This window comes from Typha latifolia, chromosome 15, assembly GCF_019914945.1.
Source record: "Typha latifolia isolate L0001 chromosome 15, TyphaL0001v2, whole genome shotgun sequence".
Taxonomy (NCBI): Eukaryota; Viridiplantae; Streptophyta; class Magnoliopsida; order Poales; family Typhaceae; genus Typha; species Typha latifolia.
Genome location: NC_133100.1, coordinates 5,143,085 through 5,166,074, shown reverse-complemented (window position 1 = coordinate 5,166,074; position 22,990 = coordinate 5,143,085). Strand labels below are relative to the sequence as shown.

Sequence of the window (22,990 nt, the reverse complement as noted above, 5' to 3'; positions counted from 1 at the left end):
TTATAGTGTTTAATATATTAGAAGTAGGGGTGGCAATCGGGTCGGGTTGAGCAGGTTTGGGTTGGGTCAACTTTACATTGCCATGAACACGACCTAATTAATAAACGGGTAACGCGATCCGACCCGCCTAACCTGTTTAATAAATGGGTCGGGTTAACACGACATGTCTAACACGTATACTTAAACGGTCATGTTAACCCGACATGTTAACACGACCCGTTTAATATAAATCCATAAAATTTAATATTTACTGATTTATCATGTTATTGATCTAATATGACAATATCACATCTTTAACATTACTTAAAGAATAATAAGGAAAATAACTCATGCTAATCAAAGAAAAGGAATAATGGATCAATTGTTTGCCTGCTCCTGTAGAGCTCGAAGAGAACGTAGTCCGACCGCACCACGCGCATGACGCAGCATATGCCGGCGGCCTACTCTTCCGAGAGATGCGACATACCGATCAACTAGATGGCTTCGGACTTGACGAACTTGGCTGCTGGATTGAGATAGGGCCGAACCGCTACATATCGATTCTGAGAGGTGGGGCCGGATGCGCCACTTCCAGATTCATTAGGTTCGGATTGGGACGGGGCACGTGTGCAGCTTATCGACTTGTAGTCGAATCCGGGAGGTGGGGGCCAAATCAATGCCTTGGGGTTGCGCACTTGCGCCGCTAGCAAGGAGCGAGTCGCCATCGGGATGGTGAGGACAACTAGGAAGGGAGGTGGTCTTTGCCTCTTAGGTAAAGGGTGACGGCGTGAGGAGTGAGGAGTGAGGGGTAAGGGATCGGGCATGAGACATGGGTAAGGGGCGACTGTTATGATCCAACTACATAGGTTAAGTCGAGTCGAGTCAAGTTAGTTACTTAGCTTTATCTTATTGTTTTGAATTTCAAATAAATTGGATAATTCGCATGTGGATCCAATCCGCTAGGGATTTTACTCTTATAAATAAGGGTGGACATGTGTTGATAATTATTAATGGAAGAAATTGAGTTTAGCCCCGTTAGATCGCTTTATCTTTCTAGGAGTAGATTATAGCCGTAGAAACATTTTAACTTTCTAAACCCTAGCCACCTTCCTCCAACAGCCATCGTACCCTACGGTCGTCCACCACCACCCTCCGACGATCGTCGCAACGTTAGATAATTACTATTATGCCTTCCTTCGACCTTGCTCCATTGTTTTATTTTTAACTTTTCATCTAGACCTTTGATTTAGGTGAAACCAGAGCCATTCGAACTTTAACTCACAAGGCTACCTCCACCTAAATTTTTATAATTTTCTTATGTCCGGACTAGTCCAGATCTGGTTGGGTTTTAGGATTATAAACTTAGAAATATATATATACATATATATACGGCAGGTTGGCGGATTAACCCGACCCGACCCTGTTAGGTTTTTATTTGTTGGCAATTGTGTACAAAATATTCTAAGTGTATTTTTTTATGTATATGAGCTTTACACAAGTCTAGAATATCTCTGGTTTGAAGAATTGCAAGATTATTGGAGAAAAGCCGTTGAGTTCACACCGCGTTCACAAATGCGTTCGAACGCGAAATCTGCGTTCACACAGATAGAGAGCCGCATTCACAAACGCGTTTGAACACGGAATCTGCGTTCACACAGACAGAGAACCGCGTTCACAAACGCGTTCGAACGCGGGTACTTGCGTTCACACAGACAGAGAGCCGTGTTCACAAACGCGTTCGAACGTGGATACTTGCGTTCACACAGACCGAGAGCTGCGTTCACAAACGCGTTCGAACGCGGGTACTGCGTTCACATAGACTGAGAGCTGCGTTCACAAACGCGTTTGAACGCAACCTGAAGAATTCAAGTTGTCGCGTTTGAACGCACTCGGGCCCGTTTGAACGCACATGAGATCAAGTCATGCCGTTCGAACGCACCCGGGCCGCGTTCGAACGCACCATCGAAGTTTGATAAAATTAGACTTTCGTGAGTACGGATAAGACTTGGATTTGACTTTATCTTGGAGATTATATATAAGGATTGTGATGCCCTATCTCTAGGGTGGTTGAAGAAGCATTATTGAAGGAGACTTCTTGAGGCTACATCGGTTCTTCAACTAACAAGGTTTCACTCATCAACAAAAGTTAATCCTTTGTCTTAAGGGCTATCTAGACGAAAGATCAATCTCGAGGGCTATTGAGGTTGGACTTCAATCACGAGAAGCAGTGAATCGTGGGTTCTAGCGAACAAGATTGAGAGGAACAAAGTCGTTTGGATCGATGGGTTGTTTTGTGAGTCAGTCTTGTAACTGCTACTATTCTAGTGATTGGTTTTGATCCGAGTTTGGATCCGTGATTTTTTCTCGTTTGGATTTTTCCACGTTAAAATCTTGGAGTTCATCTCTGCTTTCGTTCTTAATATTTCTACGGACTTTTATTTAAGCGAACGAGTGATATCATTGCCTAGTATTTAGATACATACCTGTGTCTAGGGGTTTTTCAGACCTGTTTACTTAAACTGGTTAAACGGGTCAAGCGGCGGTATAAACCCAAACACGACCCAATTAATAATTGGGTTAGGCGGGTTGACCCGTTTATGATCAGAACCTGATTAGACTAAACCCAAACCCGATTAACAGCCGGGTTATCGTGTCAAGTTATCGGGTCGGGTCAATTTTTGCCACCCTTAATTAGAAGTTATTACTCTTATAGTTTACAGCTATTACTGTTCTAGTTTGAAGATATTACTCTAAGTGCTTTTATGTGGGAAATATTTTAGAGGTTTCGTTTTTTGTACTATTTTAATTTGTGGCTAGTTTATGGATTTCATAGTTTTCACATTTCCAATTGATCGTTGACAATTTTCGCAATTATTAATTTAGTAATTTTTGGTTATTGAACATGATTCACAGTGATTAATTAATGTATGCTATTTCTACGTGTGTATTTTTGCGAATTTTATTACGTAATTCACAGTTATTGAATAATTATATTTATTTGTTTCGCAGTTTATTACCTAAATTTGTAGTTATTAAACACTTGTATTTATACGAGTTTCACAGTTTTATTATGCAACTCCCAATTATTAAACACTTTTTTTTTTTGCTTGATAATTTTATTATGTAATGCGCAATTATTGAACACTTGTATTTTTTCGAATTTCTTAGTTAGTTTACTTAGTTCCTAGTATGTACTAATATAAGTTGTAGTTAATTTACATAATTCATAGTTTTACCTATATTAGTTACTAAATATTTACTATTGTTCATGTCTTCGTGAGGCAAAAGTGACATAAAGTACCTTTAAAAAAAATAGACTAATTCGGAGAACGTAATTCACAGTTACTTTATGTATTACATAAATATATGTGCGAGGGAGCAAACATTTATTATTGCTTGTGTTTTTCTAAGGCAAAAGTGACAGAATAGTATAATTTGTTGAAAAGTCAAACTGTATTTAATGCAAGGATGGCCGTGCCGTGCTAGTAGAGGCACGTCACTTGGCATGGGGTGTGCCAGTTGCACACCCCCGTGCCGACCAGCACGGGGGCGTGCCGATCCGTGCCGGTCATGTGCCAATATAGAGATATTTTTTTTAAATTTTTTATTTCCATCAATTTTTATTAAATCAACTTTACTTATTTTCTTAACAACCATGATATGACATGGTGAAACCTATTTTTTTTTAACTTTTTCTTATTTCCATCAATTAACTTTTGTTATTTGTTATTTTTGAAATGACAACTTATTTGTTATTTTTGAAATGACAACTTATTTGTCATTTTTTAAAATTGGAATGACAACTCATTTGCCAGACCTAGACAACCACAAAATCGAATTTATTAGAGACAGAAGAAAAAAAATGGACCATCTCAAGCTCAATATGATTACAGTCAGATGAGGAAAGGATTTGAGTCTATAGATAGTAGGACATCAGGAGAGGTGCACCCACAGGATGATATGAGTTCATCATTATTACCATCATATCAATCACATCTACTAGAGCCGTAACACCCTTATTATATTCCATATTCACAATCTGTATATGCTTATGGTGTGTTTGTGTCTGTGCCTGTGCCGGTGCCGGTGCTGGTTGTTCCCGTGCATATTCAATATTCATATCATATCATCGAAGAATTACAAAATTCTTATTTGTATGAAGACTATATGAGATGTTATAACGAGCAATATTATCGATGGATGAGTTTTGAAGAATATTGACAGTATTTAACGCAACATTCCAGTGTTATTTTTGTGTCAGCAAATGAAGTCTTTGATCCTCCTCGTCATTCTAGTTTTAACTAGATATTAGTTTTAATTATTGAACTATTATCAATTAAATATTGAATGATCAATTATGTATTGAATGTTATTATGTGTTCAATTATATTATGGAGTATTCAATCACATTATGGAGTGTTTAATCATTAATATTAATTTTAATGAATGTATTCAATCATATTATGTGTTGAATAATATTTATATTCAACTATTGTTTTATCTTTAATAAAATAAGTTATTTATAAAAATAATTTAAAGATAAAATATTGTAATGTAGATTTTAAATTTAATACATATATTTAGACAAAAAATCAAATATTGACATACCAAAGACAAAAAAATATCTTTAAATATCCTAAAAAATTTATTAAAAACATTATAAATGTGTGCCACTGGCACGCCCCGTGTTGACCGGCACATGCCACTGGCACGGCCATCACTGATTTAATGCATAGCAGATTTATTTATCTTTACCGATCAATGAGGACATAGTAATTAAGAAAAGCTTTCTTGAGAGGGACTTCTAGTTTCTTCTCTTTTTATCTATTTGGCAATTTCCCCACTTCTCTTCACTCTCCCTCTTCTCTCTCGGAGGGTGGTGGTGTCGAGGAGTTCTTAGAAAAGGGGAGGAGAGTGAGTGGGAGAGGGAGAGAGAGAGGCACCAATGATTGTGGGAGAGTTCTTTTTTTTTTACTCCTCTAACTAAGAATGACAAAATGGAGAGTTCTTTTCAACCGGCAATTTATATTTTATATTTTTCTGTCATTTTTTAAATTTAAGATATTTTAATATGTTAATGTAATTTTTATGTAATTAAAAAATAATTCGATATTGAAATTCGATACTGGTGGCTGAAATGGTCAATACATATCATTTTTCGGGCAGTTGATCTCGATCCTGTTCCCGATATTTGAAACCTTGGGCAAATTTATTATTCCATTTCAATCGCTATTTGGAAGTTCTAAACACAGTGAACCTTCTTAGTGTCTTGATGATCTTGTTTTTTCTTTTGTTATGTAGCAGGTTTGACTTGTTTTCAACTCTCTTTTCTTGATCTATCTTATTATGATAGTAGATAATTCTATTTTATTAATCTTTGTAAAATATTCAGATTAAAAGTATCACAAGAATCTAAGCTGATCAGAGAGATGGCTCAGACTCAGGTTGGCTCTTATGCATTAAACTTTTCTTTGGTTTTCAAGTGGCCATTTGAATTAGCCTGTCCATTTTCATTCAGAATGTTTAAAATTTTAAATTTGGTCACCTAATTCTGTCTATTTGAAAAAACGAATCTGCGCAAGTCCTTGCTTATCCACTAGTAAAATATAATTGCTTTCTAACTATTAACTAGTCTATGTATGGAGACCCTTAATCTTTGATAAATCCTAGTCGTCTATGCAAACAACAAAAGAGGTGGAAATGATTGAAGGCAGCTGAGATGGGACATGTTGGCAGTTTGAAATCAAGTGCAAAGAAATTTTGGCTATATTCTTTATGATATGTAGTCAAGGCATCTAGTACTCAAGGTTTTCTTAAAATTGTCAATCAATTGAGCAAACAAATTATAAATCAAAGGAAGCTATAGTACCTTGAGGGACAAGATTTGTGGATGGAGCTTGAAAGCACATGTGACAAGTTATGTCTTGTGTGTGTGGGGGGGGGGGTTGGACAAGAGGCAGTGAGTTGGGTTAAGATGAGAATGTGAGGAAGATAAATATAAAATAATAAGCTAATCAATGTTTTGAAAGGGGGCCGCAGGTGAGCGGTCACCCCACCGCCTAGCGCGAAGGTGGAAGGCGAGTGAAAAGGCATTCTATCATTTTTATATTAAAAAAATAAAATGAAATATATATAATATATTTATAATTTCTAATGCTAATTTGGTATATAGAAAATTTGTAATGATGCACTATGCCACAATATCAAATTACTAATTAGTAATTAGTAATTACTGTTCACATGAACCAGAATCACATTTCAATCCTCTAATCAGAAATAAATATATACTTAATTAGTAGGCAATCAACTATAATTTCCCCAATTAATAATGCAAGATAGTTGAAAAAAATTAAAAATCAGTATATCTTAAATCTTAATTCAATAAACCAATTAGGCAATTAGCAGTTAACTTCTCTAAATTTCTTTAATTCCTATAATTACATACCATAGCAGATTAAGAGTAATTGAAAAATTAAGCTAGGGGAAATTGGGAACATTTAAGCTCGGGAAAAGAAGATAGTAAACCTATTAGATTCATAATGAGTGTGTGTGAGCGAGAGAGAGAGAGAGAGAGAGAGAGGGGGGGAGGGAGGGAGGGAGGGAGATGAGAGATGAGTACCGTTGTGGGAGAGACTGACTGACTGAGAGAGAGTGGGAAAGAGCATCGCACGCTGTTGTCGGTCGTTTGCTGCTTGTCGCCTTCATTGTGGTCACCGCCTCCGATGCCATTGGCCATGGAAGAGTTCTTGTTCTAGGGTTTGCCGGTGTGCAACGAGAGAGAGAGAGAGAGAGAGAATGAGAGAGATTAGCGAGCGAGAGCAGTGGCGTTTGAGTTTTTTTTATATTGGTTAGTTATTAAACTCGATTTGTTATAAAATTCGACTGTTACGGTCGCCTTCGAGGAAGATGATTGTCTATCAGATTTGTTAATCTAGATAGAACTCAACACGAAATTTGCAAAGGCGATATAGATTGATCTAACTGTTGGAACGATATGAGATTCGAATATGTTATTCTAGAAGTTACAAATCCAATGCAACCAGAACCTCGTTGATTGGGTTAGTAGATAATAAGTTATGAAAGAAACAATGACCAAAGGTCGGAAGGTGGCGGGATGGACGTGGATTATGTGGTTATGGTTATAGGAGATGATGATGGCCATGGCGGATGGATTAGTATCATGACAAGATGAGGTGGGAGAAAAGAGCTTCCAGTTATGACTGGTAGCTGGAGCGAAGAGGGAGAAGCGACGAAGGATTAATCTCGGTTGTAGACGAGAGCTCGGGTTGGATTTTGAGGGGGAGGAAGGAGGGAGAAGTTGGCTCAAGCTAAGATGCAAAATAAGTTTTAGTAATCAATAATTCTAAGTTATCTACTTTTCCATATATTTGGAGGCTAGCCAATCATCAAAAAATTCTAAACAAATTTTATTACAAAATAACTTCTCCATTGTGCCTTCAAATGCCCTTTGTTCGTGTTCGAACGTCCAAAATTAGGGCTTTGTATGTGCGAACGTGAATCAGGCATTTGAACGGCTAAAAACCGTACTCTGGATGTTCAAATGCCGCTCCGATGAACCTTGCAATCTACCACAGTTAAAACAAGATTTGTTTTTGAAACTGAGTAATTCTTGTTAAGCACAAAATAAAAAACTATCTTGTGGGTTGGGATGCTCTTAGGGACTGAGAGACAGTGCTCGCCGATAGGGTGGGAGCTAGTGAGAGAGAGAGTGATAGATAGAATTGGACATGGTGGGAAGTGGTGGTGGCTATTAGCGGATTGGGAGCTTGCGGGGGTGAGAGAGAGAGTCAGGAGAGAGGGAGTGAGAGCGAATAAAATAGTGAGAAAGATAGAGGGTATCTTCGTTGCCATTCACTACTGCTGGTCTGTTGCCTCTTGCTATATCCACTGGATGAGAGGAGGTAGCTTGAGAGAGGGAGAGATCGATGATGAGGGAGAGAGAATTGGGACTAAAATGTCTTTTTTTTTAAAAGAAATTAATTTTAAGCTTACCCGCTCCACTTTGTTACCACACCACTTTTTATTTCTTTAGATCTCATATATGAATAACTTATTTATATTTTCTTATTATTTTTTCTAAAACTTTAATTATTTGTCTGTATTTAAAATAAATTTTAAAATACAAGTCGATATTGTTGATATGGCTGATACGTATCATCTGTTTAGACGGCCGATTCCGATCCCAATACTTGAAACCTTGCATAAAATATGATTGATGTAGGATAAAGTAGGGGGTGTCCTATCATACGAAGATGAGCCTAAGGTTAAGGAATCTAGGGTTTAAACCAAATATTCTATGCTGTCCTACAATAGAAAATAGGGAAGGGAAAGGTATTTGTGTCTAAATAGATATGTTAGAAACATCAAACATTATAAAATAATGTTCATATTATGCCAAAAGCGTGTAAATGCAACTAGAGAAGAAAAAATAGTATAGAGCAGAGTAGAAAAGACATAAGAGAAGGAAAGAAGACCAGATGAGGAAGATGCAAAACCTGGCTTCAAGTCTTTCCTTTTTCAAATGATTACCTGTACACTCCTAGGCCCACTAGTTAAGCTCTTTATACAAACAATACAAACCCTAACTTAAGCAAAACCTTAGTAAGACTTCTACAAGGCTAAGACACTAAAATTATAATAAATAAATCCACTACCGTTCACATGCACAGTACTTTCTGCTCTCAGTTACTGTTCACTGCTATAGTAAAAACGGACAGTAAATTGAAATAAAACTAATAGATTTGATTCCCAAAATACCCCTAAATTGAAACTAGGCCCAATATTCCTTTCCAATTACTTAATTGTATAATTGAAGCCAATTGTGGTTGTGTGCAATGAGGAACATGCTTCCTAACTCTTGTAACCATTGCAACCTCCTTTACCAAGTAAAAGTTGGTCTTCAATTAATATGCTATCAATAATGTTCTACCTAGCATGTAGTTTTGCTCCATTAAGTGACTTCTTTTATCTCATGCTCATAACTTTGCTTTCAAATGACCTAGTTTGAACTATGAACATAATTATGAAAGAATTGTATTTTTTTATGGATTAGATCTCATTCCTTTTGATGCTATATGTTATTCCATAGCTGAAGATAATGACCCCCTGCATTCTCCTTGCTGGATCTGTTGGAGTTGGCTTTGGTTGTCTCACGTGAGTTTGGTAAAGTTTTGGGACATTTGCATTTAATGCCTTATTTCTTCACATATTTATAGTTTACACCCTGTGTTTACAATATGTAAATTGCACCTTGCGTGTTTCAAAATATTTGCAGAGCATATCTTGTTGCTAGCCATTAATTGAAGTTAACCAAACTCTTAAGTTAAGTTAGTTGCACGAAGAGATTACCAAAATACTGTTTCCTAACATAATCCTGTCTTCACATCTAAGAATCTCATATTCTCTGTCTACTCAACAACCTTAGCCCTTCTCATTCATGTTAGCTCCCTTTTCGCTTTTCTGCCTTAGCGCTTCGCTGCCTTTCTTCACTGCAACATCCTTCCACTATTCTCCTAGCCGAAAAACTGAGATCACTTCTACCTACCTATTTGGGTTTAGGCTTACCTTCTATGGTCTTCTCTAAGAAGAAGATGCTAAGGGTATATTAGGCATTTAGTTTGACAACATGTTGATCTTCATAAAATATCCGTTTTGTTATATCATCTAAGTAGACATTGTTAGTGTTATTAACCCAACTCAGGTTGTCTTCTGCAAATATTTTCTAAAAACATAGGATGTGATTTAAAAATATTGAAAAGCAGGGTGTAAACCACATATCATTAAAAGGTATAGTGTTAAATGCAAACTTCCCTAAAATTTTTCATGATTATTAGCTCTCTAGTTGGGCACTTAATGAAAGGCTGGAATAACAAACCCAGATATTATTGCATACAGTGCAGATGGAGATAATATTATTCCCTCATTAAGCCCTTCCATGACAAGCATTTCCATAATTGCATCTGTAAGTCAGCATCAATCTCCCTTCATCCAGCTTTTTTAATTATAAACTACAATAACTTACATTTTTTGTCCTATACTCTTGTGACATGACAGTGCATCTTATGTCTCTTAATTAGAGGTTCAAATATTTTGAGGTTGAATGCTCCATTAGCAGGTAAAGGAACAGTTTCTATTGCAACATCCTAACCTCTATAGGTCTTGTAGTTGACTTATATACTCTTGACAGTCTGATAATTGAAAACCTATTCTCTTGTTACTGTATGTCCACTCAGGAATATTTGTATCTATTGGAGCTTCAATAGGGACCATTCTGCAATGGGCAATCCAGGTTTTTAGCTTTTGTAATTATCTGATTAAGAAAAGCAATATGATCAAAGATAGTGCTTAGTACCTTCTGTTATCATCTTATTGTTTTCAGATTTTGATCAACGGAAAACCAGAGAGAAAGTCTAATTTTAGTTGGAAGGACTTTTCTAAGGATAAAGATGTTCATAAGGTCAGTTGCTAATCAATAATTATGAAATTACAGCTTTTGCAATGTAAAAATACTAGATAGTTGTATTCTCTGTAATTTCATGGACTTCCTGTGTGCAGTTATTTTCATTACTGATTCCTGCAACACTAAGTTCCAGCTTGGTTCAAATAGCATCTCTCACGGATCTTTATTTTTCATCATTTGTTCCTGGTGCTGCTGCGTGTCTTTCCTGTAAGTTGGATCTTTAAACTTGTAGCACACAAATTACAGGATAAAATACGTTTATCTTATCCTGTGTGCAGGCACTTACATATCTAGATTAGAAATATTAATTGTGTCCATATTATCTTATATTGTTATCTTCTACTTTTGAGAAAAGTAGGGAATAATCCTATTTAGGATCACTACTACATATAGTATATAAAGTCTATTGTATATATTATATAGTTTCACATAAAATGATAATTCCTAAGAATAACATTTATCTACACATGTTTTAAGTGGTGGTCACTGCTGTGGAAATGTACTCAGTTCCTAGCTCTGTTAACTTTTCTTTATAAAATTATAAGTTCTTGAGAATATGAGTAGTGTGATCTAACACATCTCAGCAAGTTTCCTAATCTATATATTGATATGTGAAAAAAAAATCAAACTTTTAATCTTCTATAACATGAACACAAAAATTTTACTTGAACATATATTTTTCTTATAAAATACTTTTTTTTTTTTAATAAACCATGGTATTAAACTTTCAAGTAGAATTGTTGTGATTGCATGCTGATGATATGCATAATCTACAGAAGTAGTCCAATAATGCCATCGATCAAATTCATAACTGGAATAAGTTAGCTACTTATTTTTATTTCATGACAATTTTCTTAACATGATATTTCCTTTTAGGGCCCTTAAAATTATGGTTCCACTTGCTCTACATAATCACTTATCTCAGAACCATCTATAAAAATAATCTTATCATATCCAGTCAATGCCACTGCAGAATGGCATCGAGATGAGTTTGGGACTCTTAATTGTTTAGAACTAGGGTCAGCTTACATCAAAGAATATTGAGTTGGCAGTCACTTTCACACAGATGAATGTTCTCTAGACTTCCTCACAAGATGTCAAAGTTATCTTCAAAGTTCAAGGAGAGTATGTCTGCTGATCGTACATACTTCAGGGTCACCTTATTGCTTGAGGATATTTTTTGACCTTCTTACATGTTGTCAAGTCATTTTGCAGAGAGGAAGGTTCCCTTGTCCTTTGGCTCCAATAGTACCACCATGCCCTTTTTCCCATTCAAGTTTTTGAAGTTCATATCTTTTGTACTTCATAAATTATTCTTACTTTCGACAAATACATTTGGAGAAATTGTGAAGTAATCTAATTGTGTATGAGAAGTACTAGGTGGGATGAAATATCTAACTTTAGTGTGACCTCTAATACCACATCTATTGTCCTGACTCAAAATCAGAACACGATCGGCTATATACCTTCATACGCTTGAGATAACATAAAGCCCTAACTAATATTCAAGTCCTATTTATTTGTGATAAATTACTCAACTTGTACTTGTGATATTCTTTAGATTCTAATAAGTTAATAAATCAGTTAAATGACTCTTTAAATTTTTGTTTAACTCCACTAATGTTTTATGACAGAAACTAATCTAGATTAGGTGAACTGTGACTCAGTTATCTGGCATGTAATGAATGTTCCAATGCTGTTGAGAGTACTCATTTTCCTCTTCAAATGTTGTTGATAATGTTCAAGCTAGTATGTGCTCGTAACGAATGTTCCAAAACAATGTTCTAGTCATTTTGTACATGTGGAGGCATAGAAATTTTTTTGTTCGACATGCTTGGAAGCAGTTCTTGTGGGATTTTGATAAATATTCGTATTTAACTTTTATAATGAGTTGTAAGTAAATTGATATATTATTTATTTTTGATGATGACTTATAACAGTGCTGTTGTTAGTTCCTATGACGTCTTATATATTTATATTTTTAGGGTATTTTACAAATCATACCCTATATTTTATCAATTTTGTGATTCACACATTGTCTTTGATGATTTTGTAACCCGCCTCTTATTTTTCTCTATAATTCTTGTTTAACACCGTGACGTTATTTTGAATAACTAATATTGACTAAATTACTAAAATACCCTTAGCATTATTTTTTCTTAATTTGCCACTCTTTTGAAGAAATCATGAGTAGTTTAGGTATTTATAAATTATTTTATATATTATAACAAAATTTTTTTGCTAGTACCGTTTAAATTAATTGAGGGTGTTAAATGAGAATTATAAGGAAAAAATAGGGGTTAAGTTACAAAAATCTCAAGACGGAGTGTGAATCACAAAATAGATAACATGTAGGGTGTGATTTGTAAATTTCACATATTTTTACAAAATATGAAGTAGAATTTTGACTTTGTATTAGTTTAGTTTATATATATATTACATAACTTTAGATATAGCTATTGGAGAAAATGGCTACCTTGTTTCCTACTAGTGGTTAACTCTTTAGCATTGTTGGTGAACCATTGCATAGGTACTGCTTGCCTCTAGGCATTACACACTTCTCGTTCATTGGTTGGAGCATTGCATTTTAGTGTATGAAGCATTACATATCTAGTAGCAAGCATTGCATATGTAGATGAGTTGAATAGTATTGCTATACTAGTAGTGCCTTAGTGTGTATTGCTATTACGTGCCTAACATTACACACCTACTGAAACACTCATCTAATAAAATCACGTGTTTTTCACGTCGAAGAATCCACGTGACTTTTACATGACCTGTCAGTGTAATATTTTTACAATGTTTCTAAGATAGGTCTAGAAAAATACTATAAAAATTCAAGCAAATAATTCAAAAGTATAAGTATTATAAGTTTCAACAAGCTTCTAGAAATACATTTCCATATACAAACTTAAAATATAAAAACTCTCACAGAGGTTAAAAGTCAAACTAGGAAGAAAATAGAACAAGCATTTCTAATAAGAAAAATAAATCTGGTACTTTTTGATATTCACATCCTCTACATTTAATTCTGAAATGTTTCTACAAAAAAGACGGTGAACACACAACCCAGTAAGAATAATTAAAAAATAGGCTATGAATAATGTAATGCATGATAAATACTAATGCATGCCCATAATTATCAACATAATTGAGGTAAATATGTACAATGAACTTTCATTTAATCATAAGATATAGAAGTGCATAATATCATCATAAGTTGGAACAAATCAGGATAACTCACAATGTGTCATAATCCACATCGCAAACATATTATTGATGTTATAATTCCATATAGTATATATAACAATAAGAATGAATAGTTATGTAGCGGTAATATTGCCCGTACATGCCTGGTGATGCTACATAGGTTGTTTGTGGCTATCAGAACTATGTACTCAAGTCGTAGGCTCATATCCCAACATCATCACCGCTATAGAAAATCATCGCACACAGCATAATTATTACTTGTAGCCAAATCATCGCACAACAGGAATTTTATTTGTAATCGAATCATCGCACATAGTAGAATTACTGCATCCAACGGGAAAGAGTCCACAACTCAATGGACTCCCTGACCCTACATCATTGGGTACCCGCTAGAGCTATAACCCTACATCTCAAACATCTTTCTACTATCATCCTATACTAGTCTCAAATAAAGCAGTATAATCACCTGAATGCTTCACAAGCTAATGACCTCAGGTATCAATCGTTAATATAATAATACTATACAGCACACTCCATTCTTAACTCCGGGATGAGTAAGTGAAGGGCACTGCCTAGTCGGGACTAGACTAATAACGGTATGTGCATATGGTATCATGTCTTCTATTACCTTATTTACACCATGATTATCAAGTTAACATATGTCATAACTAAGCATAGAGTCTATCATGAAGAAAGCAATTAATAGTAAATAATTAATAATTAAGTAGCAATAGCTCATGCATGTAAAAGTAACCAATAATGACATAAAATAATTATCATCACAACAATTACATTACCCGTACTAACATAGAATCTAACTCGCTTGAAATATTTCTAAAATCTGACTAACTTTCCTTAACAATCGGGCTCCTCCCGAGTCTCGAGATCTTCCTCTCATAATAATAGGCTTGCGAATTGGATTGGGGGTTTGGTTTGGTCTGCTGATGCTTTGGTGGTCTATGGCCCTTATTGAGCTTTTCGACAACACGAAATAAAGAAGAGAGAGAAAGTAATGAGGGAGAAGAGAACGACTAGAAAAAGAAAAGGGTTAGATTTTATAGAGATGGTTGGTGACATGGAAGGAGTGGAGTCCTAACTCCACTTTGGCGAGGTGAAAAATTCTCCAACTCATGTAACTGCCTGCAAGAGGTGGGGAAGAGGTGAGAGGAGGCAGCGCACGCGTTAGTGTGCTGTAAGTGGAGAAAGAGTGCATGTGACACCTAGTTTTTTTTGTTTTCTTTTAAAGGGGGTGTTACACTTACTGTTTTGCTCCTAGCCATTACACACCTAAAACTTGACTCTGCAGCATTGCAAGACAATGTGTAAAGCATTACCTATCTACTAGTGTACATCGTACATGTAAACGACCGAAATAGTTATGTACACCTATTAGCGCCCTATAGCATTGCATACGTAAAGTATGATAATACATTTTTGTATACATGCATTGTGTACATAGAATATAGTAATTTCTTTACCATCTATTCCATCAATCTATTTTAAATCAAATCGAAGGATATTCGATTTATTTTTTCTTATTTACTTTCACTTTATATCACATCAAATATAATTATTACACCCTTATTCTAAAATATAAGTAGACATAGGAATGATTATTCTAAAATAAATCTCTTATTTTGGTAATAGCAAATAAGAATTTTTATTCCTATTTTACCTCTATTTCACATGTGAACGAGGCCTTATAGACTAAAGGATGGCTTGTTCTCATCCTAGCTTTCCAATTGGGATAACCTTCTAAGAATGAAGGTTTAACAGTTGATTGAATTTTTCTAGGTAAATTCATCTCTTGGATCTCTCTTAGGTAGGAGAAACCTGCTCTAATACCGATAGTAATTGAAATTTCAAGGGAGATTGGATTCTAGTCTAACTAGGTTTAGAGAGATATAGAAAGGGAAAGCCGAAAATGAGTAGAAATAGGAAAACAGAACAAATACTATGACAATTTTTTAATGTGAAAAACCAGATCTGCCCAAACCGAATCAATCTATTTATCTCAATCATAGAAATAAATACTTACAACACTTTAGCCGCTATGTTGTCCAAGTGTTTGAGCTCTGTCTCTTGCCTACAGCCCATTGTGTGTCACTAAGGATCGCTCCCTTAAGTTAGTCACTAGAACTCTCTAAGTATACACTTTAGCCGCTAGAACTCTCTAAGTATACTCTTTTGATCTCTTTTCAGTTCCTTTAAGTTGGATGAAGTCCGTTAGAATTTGGTATCTTTTATAGGCATTGGGACCATCTCTGAGACCAAAACCAGTTCTGAACTTTCCTGGTTCAGATCTGTGCACTCGGTCCACACCTGATTTACCGGGTCTGCATCAAGCCTAGTTACCATAAGAAAATACGAGTGCTGGCCATGCCACATGTGTACCACATTTTGCGGAGTGCACACTGAGCTTGCAATTGCTGAATTGATCATTTTGACTTGATTTCAATTCCGTTTTTCGATTCTCTTCGTATGTACACTGCATAAGTCATGTTTCGATCTATATAACATATTTCTAAATGTTTTGTGTCCGGGTACTAGCCATTTAAACACATTTCATGTCGTTTGTGTATTATACTGTCATGTAACAACATTTCACATTCTCTTCATCAAAATACCTTGACTATCCCATCACCACAAATTCATATTAATAGTATTGTTATTCACAACAACACAACATAATGTAGTTACTGAAATCATGAATTTATGATGTGTCCTAATTAAAATCAGAAAGAATAAATATTCAGTGGAATGTAGTTGCTGAATTTATACAATTTCTTACATTTGCTATCATGCATCCAATAGTTTATTAATCCAATTTAAAGAATATGACTATTGTAAAGGAAAGTTCATTAAAGTTATTAGTTATTTTAAATTAGCAAGAAAAGCTAGTGTCAATAATAAAGGAAAATTGAAGAGATGCAACAAACACTTTTCTAAACATATTTAGATAACGTATTTAAACAAAATCACACTTCCATTTTGACAACACAATTAAGCACAGATTTTCTTTTTGACAATTATGAAGTTTCAAGTCACTCTAATCTCCTATTCATGATCTAATTATTGGGAATAAAACAAAATGAGTGAGAATACTTGGCCTTGATCGATATTTTCCAAAATAGAGTTCTTTGGTCTCTACATCTGCAATTTTGCATCCTTATGCTTAAATGTTTTACAATAACTGATTCATAATTGATTTGCTCCAGGAGTGACGTGGCGAAGCCCAAATTTATGTTTTTTTTTTTCTGTTACTCTTGATTATTGAGTTCCAGCTAAGGGTGTAAACGAGCTGAGCTTGAGCGAGCTAAGCCCAGCTCAGCTCAGCTTGAGAGGTTGAAAACCTAGCTCGGCTTGGCTTGAGAGCTTAATGGGCTTATGACTCGATCCAAAATCTAAGTGTTATATTAGGCTAATCCAGCAGCCAATTTTATTGCATTTAGAGGGAAGGATAGTTATGAAGGCATATCTATGTTATCCAATTTTCGATATGGAACTAAACATCTAAGAGTCTCTATGGAAAAATATAGAGGATTTGAACCTAGATCGGTTGGCTTAATAGGAGTTATTTTAACTAGCTATGCTATATGATATTTATACATTTATTTTGGTGTATATATATATATATATTATGTATCGAGCGTATTTGAGCCGAGCTCGAGCGAGCTAACTCTAGCTCAGCTAAGCTCGGTTAACCTTTCGAGCTCAAAAATCTAGCTCGGCTCGGCTCATTTAGAGTTCAAGTTGAGCTTACGAGCCTCGTGACCCGGCGAACTTTTTGATAGCCCTAGTTCCAGCAAAGAAAATTATTGCATTATATCTATATATTCCTAATTCTTCTCCAAAACTACAATATAAGTCATACCATTGTAGTCATAGCTTGTTATATTATAAGATAATTTAATTTATTATGTATTTAATGATATGGTTTACTACAGTTCATGCACCAGTTTCCACAATAGATTCCTTGTTCTTTACTTGATCTAGAGAATGATCAAGCAACTTCATATCACATGACATTGATTAGTTGACAATTATGGAATGCTACATCTCTTAACTTATGGAAAGGCATTTTCTTTTTTGATATACTTCTGAATTATTTTGTAATTCTTAGAGTAACATTTTTTATGTATTGTATTTAGATGCACATCTCCTGGCAAACGCTTCTCTAGGCATTTTATCCAGCATAATTATTCTACCTATGCTACCTGATTTGTCAAGGCTTGCAAAGGTGATGGAGGCACAAATGCTTATTAGTAGTTCAGTAAAAGTTTACCGTTAAGAATATTTAAGCTTAAATCATATGCAGCCTTCCTTGAAGGTGTCTCGCAAGAAGAATCTGAGAAAAGCAATTTTGTTGTGCATGGTAGGTGTCAACAAGGTTTGGGGTTATACCGATATTCTATAGCTCAAAATATAATGTTCAAGTGTAATTGCTTCAACAATTTTTCAGTCTGTCAAGTTATATTATGCAAAAAGTTTGAACATATGGTAATTGTGCTAATTACTTGGTATTCAATTAGTCTATGAGGGTACGATTGCATATATATTCCTTCCTCAAAGCTTGCATTGTGGGGAGCCAGGAGCCTTATGCACAAGGGACTCCCTACTTTTATTCAATTAGCCTGATCTATGATTTTTGTTAAATTGTTTTAATCAGAATATTGCGTATAAGAGCAATAATGGACTATCAAAATTGAATAGCTAATGACCATGATATAGAGAACATGATAAAGCAGAAACGAGAAATCTTGTATATTGGAGATGTGGTGAACTCTGCAATTAAGACGTTGTCGTACATTAAGATGTTGTTTAGATGTCATGGTGAAGATAAAAAGGATGTATGAGAAATTAAGAAGTCCTGAAGAATAAATTTTTTTAGTCTATTGTTTGAAGTTCAAAAACATCCATGCCTAGATATGCCCAATGCATACTTTGCATACTGGAAGCTTTTCCTCCTAAAACTGAAAGTGAGAGGTTATGAGGTCCTCTCTCCATTCATAAAGGGACGAAAGATAGATAGTTTTGCAATGTGCTAAGATAATATAGTCATGACTATTCCATAGATGCCTGTGCTGAATTTTGCTTAGTCAATTTAGACCGCAGGAAGTAAAAAAACGAAGGCTTTTTGCATATTTCTACTTAGAACTTCTGATTTTATATGCTGCTATATCTTTTGGCTTTTAAATGGAACTAATATCTTTGGTATGTCACATAATGACAGTTTCCCCAAAATTATTATTTATGAGCACCCAAGATATCATCTTCATCAACTTTCATAAAACCCCCCCTCCCCTCTCTCTCTCTTATTCTCCTTTTTCTATTTATTTTTGACTTATTCATTGATCTTTGTGCATCTACCTTATTGAATATTAGTGCTGGATGAAGTTCTTCCAAAAAGTTATTGCACTAATTATTCTTATTTTGTCTTGTATGCAGGTAATTATTTTGCCAGTTACCAGCAACTTTTGTGTGCTGGCGGGTCCTATTGTTGAAGTGTTATTTCAGCGGCTCATGTTTGATTCCTATGCTAGTTCGTTGGTGTCCTCCGTACTTATCTGCTGTATGCATCACAGATTTTGTTGACCGCAAACTATTGCCATAAGCATAAGTTTTAGAATGTGCTGAACCTGAAATTTTCAACTATTGGCAGATTTATCATCTCATTTAGATTTTTGTAGTTTTTAGCTGATGGTGTTGGATTAACTTCTCATTCTGGTAGGAATGGAGGTCTAGTTGCTCCATGCCAGTTCACTCTGAGGAGGCAACACTAGGCTGCAAGTGGAGGAGTTACTGCAGAACTAACAGGAATTCAGCTGGGCATTCGAATGGCTGGTTAACTGTTTGAATGCACGAATGAGTTCACCAATATGTTTGAACCATGGTTCCAAGTTTCGGCCGATCCCGAGTAGGATCAGATCGCTGAGGGAGGGAGGGAGGAAGAGAGCGAAGGAAAGAATGAGAGGAAGAAGGAAAGAGAGAGTTAGGAGGGAGCTCGCCGGAGATCGCCGAGGTCACCGGGAGAAAGAGAACGAAAGAGAGACAGAGAAGAAGGAAATAGAAAAGAAAAAAAAAATACTCACCTAAAGTTGTTGGAGGTCGAGGTCACTAAGGATTTGCTCGAGTGCCGATGAGTTGTGTGGGATAGTATAGAACAAGAAAGAGAGAGATAGAGGGGCACAGAGACATCAATAATTGATGTCCTGGGGTCAAATATGGGTCATATCCTATCGTATTCTACTAATCCTACTCGTATCAAGTGGGATCTATTTTGACTGATCCTACTTGGGTAGGTCGAAACTGGCTTCCATGCTTGTGGCAAATATGAAAATGTGCAACCAAACCTCTACTTGACTCTAAAGGGTTACTAAATTGTGCTCTGATATTATTTTTGTCACGACCCGAATTCGGGATCATGACCGGCCATGTTCTAATAGACTTGAGATACACGAAGCTTAATAATTTGAACTTCCCAAAATCCACAATATAAAAGAAATCATTATGAACTACTAACTCCAAAATAATATTTAATAAAACTTAAAGGGTAATAATAAAATCCAAATTTAACTACCAATGTCTTCCCAAATAAACTAAGTCAAGAAAATAATGTTTCAATGGAAATAGAAATAACTAATACAAGTGAAGGTAAACGGCTAATCCTAAGTTGAGGTAGTCTCTTTGTAACATGCTCAGTCGTCACACTGACTAGTACTTGAAATGGTAATATGGGATTCTATGGGCTAATTTTTTTAGTTCAGTTAGTGGAATCTATTCAAAACTCAAATAAGTCCAAAATCCGTAAGCAATTTTTTTTAAAAATTTAAAACTCGGCAATTTATGACATAACTAATTTTAAGCATGCTCACAACAATAATAATAAATCACTAAGGATAATAATGTGAATTATAACTAACAAACATATTATTTCAATATGTGGAACTTCTCAGTATTAAATAAATATCATATATCTTATTTGAGTATGTGCCCTATGGATCCATATTAACTAGAAGTCAGTTTGAGATATTGCTCGAGTTTTTTTCTTAGTTGATCTTGTTAGGTTAAATAGGAGGTGTCACTAAGGGACATCAGGAGGTGACACTATATGATAAACGCATACAGTCTCTTCTATTAACTTTTAAAAGAGATTATGGTCATCAGAAGAAGATTTTTGATCTAATTTGAAACTTTTCTTCTATCCTGCTAAAGTCACATAAGAAAGTCACTATAATGATATAAAATAAGATTATTCTCTGGACTTTTAGATAAACTTGAGTTATCGTAGAAAGTTATAGAGCGATCTATATTGAGACTGTTGTCAATAGTTACAAATCACAATTTAAGTTTTCCATTATCTGCTCATGATTAATATAATTGTTATTTGCACAAAAAAGAGCAATGTATAAAGACAACATGATATATATATATATATATATATATGTTGCACATATGTGACATGATGAAATTTTGTGAAGCACGAAGATAACCAATATAGATAATTACATGATAACATGATAATGTAAAAGTAGAAAATATACTTGAGTGAACCCACTCACCTAAGTTTAAGAGGAATAAGTAAAATCTCTAGTCTCAGTGGAAAGAAAATTCACCACTAGTGAATAATCTTATTGTAACCGGAAGATAACCATATAAATAGAACACATTACACGTACATCAATTGGAAGAAAAGCAAATATTAGCTACTCTGAACAATTTGAACTGGTGATGTGTAATTTTTTTATCAATGACAATCCAGTTCTCCATTCAACTAAAGGATTTCTGGACCCTTGTTAGGATTGTGGCAATATTCTGCAGGAAGTTATATGTTTTCTTTATTCTTACTTTGTTCTTTTTTCTGTTTATAAACAGATTTAATTGGCTCCCCATTTTGGATTATTCGAGAATTGCTTGCAACAATATTTTACTCACTTGGGGAAAGCAAATGGCTTATTCTAATTAATGTTACTGGTATACTTCTAAATGGCATCCTCGATTGGCTATCTGTCTGTGTGCTTGGCGTTGGTGCTGAAGGACTGGTATTTACTAATCAGTTATTTCACTAGACTTGTGGACATTGTATGATGTCTAGAATTTTCTGATGTTCGTCTATTTCATTGAAGGCACTGTCAACCTCATGTGTAACTGCTTTGTCAGCCGTTGCTCTTTTCCTTATCCTCTCAAAGAAACTAAGAGGTACATATCATGGTAACTATCCTCATCGTGAAATCAAATTTTACTAATTGTAGCCTTATCATATGTCGTTGCAGGAATTATTAACGTAAGAGAAATGGGTTACTCTCTTCTTCTGTTACTTGCTAGTTGCAGCATTTCAGGATTAATCACTATGCTCTCTTACAAAATGCTGCAGTCTTTTTTATCAGCTATCTCCATATTCAGGTTATTCCCATAGTTCAGAGTGCATCGAAATATGAGTAGTGAATGCTACCACAAAAATCCCTTATTTTGCTATTTGTGCAGGTTCTGCAGGCTTCTTGAGTTAGTGTCCATTTCACTGGCTGGTCTTTTGGGAATGTCTTCATTCTACTTGTCTCTTGTTTTTATTAAATCCCCAGAGGTGGTCTTGGTTAATGATCTAGTAAGGACGCTGATAAGCAGGAATAATTTATTTGGTGATTAATATCGAAAAGATTGACCTTGATGACTTGGCCATTTTTATTGAGAGATGTTGGTGTAAAGTCGTATGTACTAAGTTGAAGCCTCCGTTTGGAATGAGAATGAGTTCCTTGATTCACAATTGTCACAAGTGCTTACATTTTACAAACTCAAAGATGTTTGTATATCCTTATGTAGGTTAAAGAAACATTGAAATTGCTCGTATCAATAAATATAAAGGAGAAAAGCTGCAACTTCTTAAAGCTGTATAATTACTTAGTCTTAGCAGATAATTTAATTCTATATTCTCATCTAATCGATGAAAGATCTATAATTATCGACTTGTAGTGTAAGTATCCTCGGAACTGTTCCAGCCAAATTACAAGCCCAGACTGAAAATCTCATTCATCAAAGGTGTGAAAATAACTTCCCTATCTAAAATAGATGCACTTTCCACTTATAACATTACTCTTGTGTTCAGGTTCTCGTATCTTATACAAACTACATATTCTTTATATTTTATTTCTCCACTATATTATTTTTCTTGTAGGAGAGGTTTGTATATAATTATTTTTAATGGAAAAAGAGACAAAGAAGGTTAGTAAATAGAACTGCAAAATTTATAAATTAATTATGAAATTTGTAAATTAACTATGAATTTCTGACTATAGTTCACAATTTTGTTTATTAAATTCGTAGTAA

General features: G+C 34.9%; 1 protein-coding gene across 3 annotated transcripts in view; it reads left to right on the top strand.

Moving 5' to 3' along the window:
• The window catches only part of LOC140802384 (uncharacterized), a 28,032-nt gene extending 5,481 nt beyond the window's left edge, over positions 1 to 22,551 (top strand). Inside the window, exons 8-21 of one of the 3 annotated variants that reach the window (XM_073157892.1) lie at positions 5,372 to 5,423; positions 9,089 to 9,153; positions 9,895 to 9,961; positions 10,054 to 10,114; positions 10,233 to 10,288; positions 10,379 to 10,456; positions 10,555 to 10,666; positions 17,821 to 17,909; positions 17,988 to 18,044; positions 19,118 to 19,241; positions 21,545 to 21,711; positions 21,796 to 21,868; positions 21,943 to 22,072; positions 22,163 to 22,551. In XM_073157892.1, the coding sequence (XP_073013993.1) occupies positions 5,372 to 5,423; positions 9,089 to 9,153; positions 9,895 to 9,961; positions 10,054 to 10,114; positions 10,233 to 10,288; positions 10,379 to 10,456; positions 10,555 to 10,666; positions 17,821 to 17,909; positions 17,988 to 18,044; positions 19,118 to 19,241; positions 21,545 to 21,711; positions 21,796 to 21,868; positions 21,943 to 22,072; positions 22,163 to 22,313 (1,282 nt within the window). In that variant the 3' untranslated portion in view covers positions 22,314 to 22,551. Of the gene's footprint in view, positions 1 to 5,371; positions 5,424 to 9,088; positions 9,154 to 9,894; positions 9,962 to 10,053; positions 10,115 to 10,232; positions 10,289 to 10,378; positions 10,457 to 10,554; positions 10,667 to 17,820; positions 17,910 to 17,987; positions 18,045 to 19,117; positions 19,242 to 21,544; positions 21,712 to 21,795; positions 21,869 to 21,942; positions 22,073 to 22,153 lie in introns of all 3 variants that reach the window. The other 2 variants (XM_073157891.1, XM_073157893.1) reach the window with 2 other exon arrangements.
• The last annotated feature ends 439 nt before the right edge of the window (positions 22,552 to 22,990 follow it).